Source organism: Onychostoma macrolepis, chromosome 25, assembly GCF_012432095.1.
Source record: "Onychostoma macrolepis isolate SWU-2019 chromosome 25, ASM1243209v1, whole genome shotgun sequence".
In the NCBI taxonomy this organism is placed as follows: domain Eukaryota; kingdom Metazoa; phylum Chordata; class Actinopteri; order Cypriniformes; family Cyprinidae; genus Onychostoma; species Onychostoma macrolepis.
The window spans coordinates 3,397,819-3,406,681 of record NC_081179.1 but is presented as its reverse complement, the minus strand read 5'-3'; the positions used below and the strand labels follow the sequence as shown (position 1 = coordinate 3,406,681).

The window sequence follows — 8,863 nt, the reverse complement described above, 5'->3', positions numbered from 1 at the left end:
ACATTACATATAATCATATTATTCATTAACATATAATACTGTACTGGCACTGTGAAAATATTAATTATATTGCTTAATTTACAAAATGATCTTAACTCCAGGCTCCTGACTGGATTCTAACCTAATGCACATGAAGAAGCCAAAATAAATGTCAGAATAAAGGTATCAGCATTCTTAATAATGGCAAGAATTGACACTACTGAAACCTTTTTAGTACACACAGCCAAAGTTTCTGTCAAACTACCCCGTTGCTCTTAAAATTGACCCGCTCCCTTGGGTTGGATTAGGCCTTCTCAGTGCGAAACGCTCGGCCTGACCTGGCAAACTCCACGCTGATCCTTCACCTTGGCTCTGAGCGTTCGTTCTCCAGCCAGTGTTTGCAGGATTCATAGATCTACTGTATTTGGGAAAATGGAGTGTGAAAGCTACTCGGCTACCTGATCCAAGTCTCTTTTGGCAAGCTTGCAGCTGTAACGCACACAAACCGACGGGGAACATTGTATCAGCTCCTGTGATTCAGTTTGAATAATCCTCTCTGATTTCTCCAGAATTAATCAAACACTTCTCATCTGAGGAACAAAGAGCCATTGGTGCTCCGCAGGCCAAGTCTCCAAGCCGGCAAACTATTGAGCAAATCTTGAAATTATGTAAAATATGAATATTTATGAAAATATGTACTGGGAAATCTAAAATAATTCTTTGATTTATTTATTGATTTATTATTTTAAATGTTACTACTTGTTTCAGAACGTTCGGACAACTTCAAAAGTAACATTCCAAATATGCAAAATGGAATGTTCTTAACGTTCACATAACCAAGAAAAACACTTTAAAAACAGCGTTTTGAATGTTTGGAGAAAACAGAAGTCTTAATTGTACAAAATGAAACAAATATTATGTATTTTTTAAATGTATGCCTAATAGCTATTGTGTTTTATGAACACAAAATCACTCAAGGCCTTGCTAGGGTGAAGTCAGCTAAAATAGGCTATCTGGTAAAATGGGCCAAATAAGGTTGTAGCGTCATATGTCTTTACATTTTCACAGCCAATCACAATAACTGATCTTGCATTGTTTGACAAGCAAACACACATACATGCACAGAAACACACCTATACAACATGATCAGTTCATTTTTAATTGCATTGTTTAATGAAATATTTCTATTTAATGAAATAAATGTATGGTGTTGTTGCTATGGCACACTAAAGACAATAGTGTCAATTTACTTTTTAAAATAAAATGATTTCAGCCGAAATTTCCTGTGTTCTCTTTTTATATCGGCCCATTTTACCTGAATGTCATCCCATGGCACAAGAAGGTACCTACTGATACTATAACTCTCATAATTTTATAACAATTATACTTTTTCACATTAAAAATAAATAAATAAATAAATAAATATAAATAAATATAAATATATATATATATATATCTATCATTAAACTGCTAAATAATGGCAGGACTTTTATTTTGTCGATATATCGTCCGAAAAGCGATCGGGCATTCAGCTGTTACGGATCTCCTCAGTGAAAGTGACTGGTTAGGGGGATGAAAATTTATAATACAACAGAATATAAAGAAACCTTCTTTAGAAACTTGATTCTTAATACAATATGTAAAATATAGGCTATTTACATATATTGCATCTAATAGGCTAAACTAAATTTTGTTTTGACTTGCTTTGAGGGAATCAGTACAAGGCCACAAGCTACTTCTTAAAGGGATAGTTCACCCAAAAATGAAAATTCTGTCTTTAATTAGGCTACTCACCCTCATGTCGCTCCAAACCCGTAAGATCTTTTTTTTCATCTTCGGAACACAAATTAAGGTTTTTTGATGAAATCCGAGAGCTCTCTGACCCTCCATAGACAGCAGAGTCCTTCCACGCTCAAGGCCCAGAAAGGTACCAAGAATTTCGACAAAATAGTCCATGTGGCATCAGTAATTTTATTCTGTGTTCTATGTCAACAGCATACCTTGTTTACATACAAAGAAAGCACCTGCATGCATCGCAATGTTCTCCAAAATGGCGCTAGGGTGACGTAGGAATTGTTGAACAAAATTGTTATTTTTGTTTTCTTTGTGCACAAAAAATATTCTCATAGCTTCAAAAAATTACGATTGAACAACTGATGACACATGGACTGTTTTAACGATGTTCTACCTTTCTGAACACTGAATGTGGAAGGACCCTTGCTGTCTGTGGAGGGTCAGAGAGCTCTCTGATTTCATCAAAAATATCTTAATTTGTGTTCCTAGGATAGGTCTTATGGGTTTGGAACGACATGAGGGTGAATAATCAAAGACAGAATTTTCATTTTTTGGGTGAGTTATCCCTTTAATAGAACGAAATTATATGTTTATACAAAATTTTTTTTTTTTAGTTATAGGCTATTGTGAAAAGAACAAAATGAACAGCAAATAAATGTGTTCGGAAAATCGCCTTTTGAGCAGTTAGGGTTATTTATTTATTTATTTATTTGTGAATGAATAGCCTAAATGAATGAACGTGGAGGACGGAATAAAGGATGTGCTCTCGCTCGCCTCACGCGCGTTCTTCATCACCACACACCTGTTACCTGCGCAGGTTCCGCTCACCTGCGCCAGAAACACCACGAGCGCTTAAAAACAACATGACTTGACTTTCCAGCCTCGCGGATAGGACGAACGACTCGCGCCATGACCGTCCCATGGAGTTTGCTGTGGATTCTGGGTTTGATCTGCTCTTCGGACTCCAGCTGCTCTCCGACATCTTACTATAAGAGCTGCTGGATCCGCAGATATCCAGGACTGTATGTGGACATAGAGGAGTCTCAGCGCAGAGGAGCCCACATCCTGAAGCTTTATCAGGAGGAGTCTGCGGTCAAATGCAGCAGAGCCTGCTGCCTTACGCGAAACTGTGAGTCTATGCTTTAAAATGAAGAATTGACTAGTAGCACCTAAAACATGTCTAAAAAATGTCTGAATGTCATTGCAGTAGCCTAGATAACAAAACATCAAACCAAGTGCCTTTATTTGAAAGAATGACAGTACAAGCAAAACATTTCACAAAAAAAAAAACGTTAGATTGATTTTGAAAACAAAACATAATTGTGGTAAACATGAAGACAAAGTGTTTGTTTGTGGTTAGTTCGGTTGAACATGTTGATAGTTAATGTGATTCTCTACTTGTGTGAACCTGAGGAGAACCGATTTCATAAAGGCTATCCACTAAAAATCACTGATTCAGACACATTGAGAGATCACATATGAAGGAAAGTGATGGTTGTGAATAGAAAAAGATTAATTTGCAATCACGTTCATTTGTTATTTAGTGACGAAGTGTGTGTCAAAAATTCATTTGGTCTTCAGTTTGAACATCGCGTTTATTGTTTTACTGTTTAAAACCTCACAAATGTATTTTTGTGAAATGTTTAGCTTGAGAAAATATAAAATAATACAGATACTCATGTTTTAGTAACTTCAAAATGAGGAACATCACAAGCAATTTGTCTTTAGAGTCAACGCTATTCATAGTTTGAAACATAAGTTATAGAGGTAAAGTGCTTTATATAGTAATTATTGCAATGGGAAATAATTGTATCATAGCTTTAATTTACATTTTGAGGAATTTGTTTCTTAACTAAATTATTGATTAAATATATGCATGGAAAAATAAATGTTAATAAATCATTTTGACTTAAAAATAAAAATGTGAACAAATGTTTATTAACTAAAGTGATTGCACTGTAATAGAAGTAAATTCACAATCTTCAACCAGGAAGATTTTGTTAATGGACTTTAACTTACGAATTGCATGTACAGTCTCCTGCAACCTGGCTGTGTTTCATTTCAACACCACTCAGGACAGCGTGAACTGCTTTCATCTTCAATGTCCGAACCTTGAGAGCTGCATTCCTCACCACAGAGGAAATGTCATCCTCTATAATGTCACCAAAGGTGAGAAACTGCACACCGAAATCTACTTTGGTTTGAGGAAATATAAAACCACGGTGATCTTTCCTTTTCTTTTAGTGACAATTGCATGCCTACATTAAAACCTTTTTCTATGCAAGACATTTATACATGATTTGAAGCCAGAACAGAATTACTGAGTGCATTTTAGTATTTTGAACATTCCCTCAGTCTACAAATATATTTGATTAGGATAAAGCTTGTTTATAAATGATCTGATTGAGATATTTGTCGCTCAGGTGTGGATCCTGACCTGTTGGTGTTCGGGAAGTACTTTACCACCAACGTGCGTGTGCTGCCTCACATGTCCTCCTCACAGCTCAATGTTTCAGAGCCGCTGAACTCTGACAAGCGTCAGTTCAACTATCCACCCAACCTGCCCATCCGTTCAATCAGTCCTGCCTCCACTAGCACGAAAAAACCCACAACCCCCCAACAAACCACTCGCGCTGTTCCTACTGCGCATCAAGTACAACATAACCTCCCTCGATGTACTACAATACAGGCTACAACTGCTCAAAGCACATCAGAACACGTTATATCAACTACGTCAGAGCCTAAAATGGACTCCACACTCAATCCCCAACGGACGACTTCTACGTCACAATGGGCATCGACAAACCTGCGTCATACGACCGCCTCGCCGACGGGTGAACCTGATACAACAACTGATACTTTAAACCAAAGAATCCCAAACCCCCCACCTGTTTATATAACCACAGCCCACCCAAGCTCTACAACTGACTACTTTGACTCTACTTTGACCTCCATCCCAATCAACGAAGCTCTAAGTTCCTCAACTACCCAACAGACTCTGGGACTAAAAACTACAGCTATACAGACTACAAACTCTTTGGCGATGGCTTCTCAAAAGTCTATGCAATCTTCAAGTTCCTCAACTATCCAACAGCATTTGGGATTACAAACTTCAACTCTACAGACTACAAATTCGTTGGCTTCTCAAAAGTCTATGCAGTCTTTTACCAAGGTCTTGACAAGTACCCAACAACCCTTAACCCAAACTACAGAACAAGCTACTTCACTTTATAAGTCCAAGTTGGTAGAGTATCCGAAAACTACAATGCAAACAACTGTTTTTGAGACTTATGCACCTTTACAATCTGAAGCATCAACTACCACAAAACCCTTAATTTCTGCAAACGTTCCCTTACAAACATCGACCCAAATTACAGCTGCATATGAGACAATACAAGCTAAAACTGCTCCAATCACATCAGAGACTAAAATGGGCTCTACACCCAATCCCCAACAGACAACTACTACGTCAAAGTGGACAACCATAGACCCTTTAACTTCTACAGATGTTCCCTTACAAACTACCCATGCATATGAGACTTGGCCTTTACGAACCCCAACCCAAACTACTACTCTATCCCAACCAAAAGAGACAACTAGCAGTGACACAAGAACCTTACAGATCTCAGCAACCACGAATCCTACAATCTCTACTGATGGTTCAACAACCCCCAGACACCCGACCCTAAGTTTCACACGCACTCGAATGGGCAACTCCGCAACCACCGGTAGTTTGAGTTCTTCTCTATCTGCCACAACTAGCAGCATGGTGGACAGTCAACCGTACCCCAACGACACGAAGGGTTACATCAGCCGGAACATCACTACGGGTGACGCACCTCAACCTGACGGGGATGGAAGCCTGATATCAGTGTGGCATTTGGCGGCCAACACCGTATTGGTGGCTTTAGCGACCTGCGCTGCCATCACGTTCTGCTGCTGTTGTTCGGTGTTCATGGCGCTGAGCTGGAGAGGCCGGAGGGGTCGGAAGGGCAGGTACAGGACAAATCTGAGGTGCAAGAGAGGATCAATGCGACTCATCAAATACGTCATCGTAAGAGAAAGTTCGTAAAGCGGGGTTCTTCACATCTGGCACTGGGTAGGGTTGCACCAGCCGTTCGTAAGTTTACATTGGAACATAAAGTCCACACTAGAGGCTTAGCTACTAGCTAGTTTGTAACTCTACTTTATTCGTTTGCACAATTTGACAGAATGTAGCTAGTAGGTCGTAACCTCTCCGTAAAGTAATGCACAGTCGACATGTATGACATTTACCTTCAGTGATCCAGTAGCATAACCTTCACATTAGTGAGCAGAAGTTGTTGAAATGCCAGTTTATCCTAACTACTTTTGTCACATGTAACTAACAGTAATCATGAACAACAAAGGTATTTTTAAATATAATTTAATGTAATGTTCTTTCTCTTAAAATGTCAATATTATTATATGTGACCCTGGAGCACAAAACCAGTCTTAAGTCGCTGGGGTATATTTGTAGCAACAGCCAAAAATACGTTGTATGGGTCAAAATTATACATTTCTATTTTATGCCAAAACTCATTAGGACATTAAGTAAAGATCATGTTCCATGAATATATTTAGTGAATTTTCTACCATAAATATATCAAAACTTAATTTTTGATCAGTAATATGCATAGCTAAGAACTTCATTTAGACAATTTTAAAGTTGATTTTCTCAGTATTTTGATTTGTTTGCACCCTCAGATTCCAGATTTTCAAATAGTTATATCTCAGCCAAATATTGTCAGATCCTAACAAAAAACCATACATCAATGGAAAGCTTATTTATTCAGCTTATTCAGATGATGTAGAAATCTCAATATCGAAAAATTGACACTTAAGACTGGTTTTGTGGTCCAGGGTCACATATGTCTAAGGGATTGAAGTCTATCAGGTTATATATGAGCTTATTGATGCAATTCAGCCATTTTATTCCAGCCGTTACTCCTAGTCAGAGGCTTCCGTAAATATTTAGAGTAAATTTACACAACGTTAGCCCTATTCGGACAGTAATTGTTTCTCATGGGGACTTCACCATATACAGGGGGTAGTCTGTGATTTAATTGCCGTCCGAATCCACATCTCTGAGTTTACGAGAAGAAATCGATTCAAAATTCAGTGTTTAAACCCTTTTTGAGCGCTCCCGAACACCTTAAGGTAACTGTTGTAGGCTACTTCGGTGTAATTTGCATACATATTTATTTCAAAGTAAAGTAATTCTTCATAATTGCTCACAGCGACTGGGAGCAGAAGAGAAGAAAAACATGTAACATTCGAAATGGGTCTTTATTATGGCAGCAGCAGGTATGCAATACAATTTTAAAATGTCTATTATAAACAGATATATACATAACAATATTGCGTATATACAACTATAGCGTGTCTATTTTCCTATTTGTAAACAGGAGGTTTAAATAATAAAATAATAAATAGGATTATATATTATAAAATATGCTTGGAATAATAAGAATAAATTTTACAGAAGTATTTTTAAATACATTTACATGAGTTTTATAGAGTACAGTGGCACTCCAGGCCCAGATTTGGAGAACCCAGGCATAATCAGTTGATCAGATGATCATGTTTTGTAGATGCTGCTAACATTTATTATGGTTTAATTCAAACTGAAGGTGGATATGCTAAAGACTCGTTTTCAAAACCACCTGATGTGGTTGTTCACTTTTTATGACTTGATGTATATAGTCAAGCCTAAACATACTACCCTAAGCTTCCCATTCAGTGCCATCCATGGACTATAAAAAACAAACTTTAGCATTTCGTGAGAATTTGAGGATTCATCAGAGGACTTCAAAACGTCACCATGAGCATTTCTGTAAAATATAAAAGTTAAACAATTCTGAAGATTGATTTTAGCATTTCAAAACCTAGAAAACTGCCTTAATTTATTCTGCCAACTGCTTTTTGAGACAGCATGGAAGATGGAACCTCATAAGTGATTGATTTGGAACGCTCTACATGGGCAGAATCTCACAACTGATTCTAATAGAGTTTGGTGTTGTATGCTGAGCTAATGCTCTAAAACTATGTGGGGTAAACATTTAAGTTGGATTTAACTATATTTCAAACAATATTTTTGCTAATAAATAAAGTTATATTTTGTTTGTTTTCACTGAGCTTGTTGCAATGCATTCTGGAAATTTGCATTTGCAAAAAATACATGCTGCTTTAGAAACATGCCTGGCAAAACAAGGCATCATAGAAGTGATGCATTTAAATGCTGCCTACGGAGGCAGTGAATTTTCAACCAAGATCTTGTTTTATAAAGTGAATGCATGATGAAAGCATGGAAGTATTATTTCTCGGACAGTTTTGTGCATGTAAAGCCTTTAGAATTTCATTAAACAGATTTATATTTATATGCAGTTTATGTTTTAATTACACCTTTAAAGTCTTTTTTCGGATACAGTCGAGTGAAAACTGACTCTGCAAACACTCGTCCAGTTGAGAACACCTGACAGTTTTGTTCCAAAAAGGCAGTTGGTTGCTAAGTGCTTTAAGATGCGCAAGACCGCCGCCACTTTCCATGTCCAAATGGAAGCGGCCGGAAGCTCTCGCGGAGGAGTTTGGTTTCTGCTTTCCCAGAAGAGACAGCTCAGAGCAGGAACTAATGGAGTGCTGGGGTATTTTTACTAGATGTTGGCTCAAAGCGTCCTTTCAGTGGGGTGCTGTAATGGCACCTGATGCACCATCGAGGGAATGTTTTGTGTGGGTCTGAGTGTGGGGAGTTGGTGTTTAATGTTCTAGGGGGAATTGTTTGGAGATATGAAACGAACTGACCCAGATTATGTACAGTAAACTACACATTTACTGTGTCTGATATTTAAATGAATAGATCATATTTTGTCATGTACTCACCCGAGTCTCATTCAAACTTGCATTATTTTATTTTTTAATGAAATAAAAGAGAACTTAATGCAGAATATCTCAATTTTCATTTGCAGTCTCTCTCTCTTTTTTTTTTTCTTGTGAAATGCAAACCAAAGCAACAGGTTCCCCCCTACAGAAGTTTTGTCCCATAATTTAATCTATTAACTATATGGAAGCCTGA

The 8,863-nt window shown here is 37.6% G+C and overlaps 1 protein-coding gene across 1 annotated transcript; it reads left to right on the top strand.

The window, feature by feature from the left end:
* Positions 1-2,574: 2,574 nt before the first annotated feature.
* Positions 2,575-8,642, top strand: LOC131534628 (mucin-2-like). The gene is made up of 3 exons (XM_058767630.1): positions 2,575-2,902; positions 3,808-3,942; positions 4,197-8,642. Exons 1-3 carry the CDS (start codon positions 2,683-2,685, stop codon positions 5,843-5,845), a joined length of 2,004 nt encoding a protein of 667 aa, XP_058623613.1. The 5' UTR covers positions 2,575-2,682; the 3' UTR covers positions 5,846-8,642.
* The last annotated feature ends 221 nt before the right edge of the window (positions 8,643-8,863 follow it).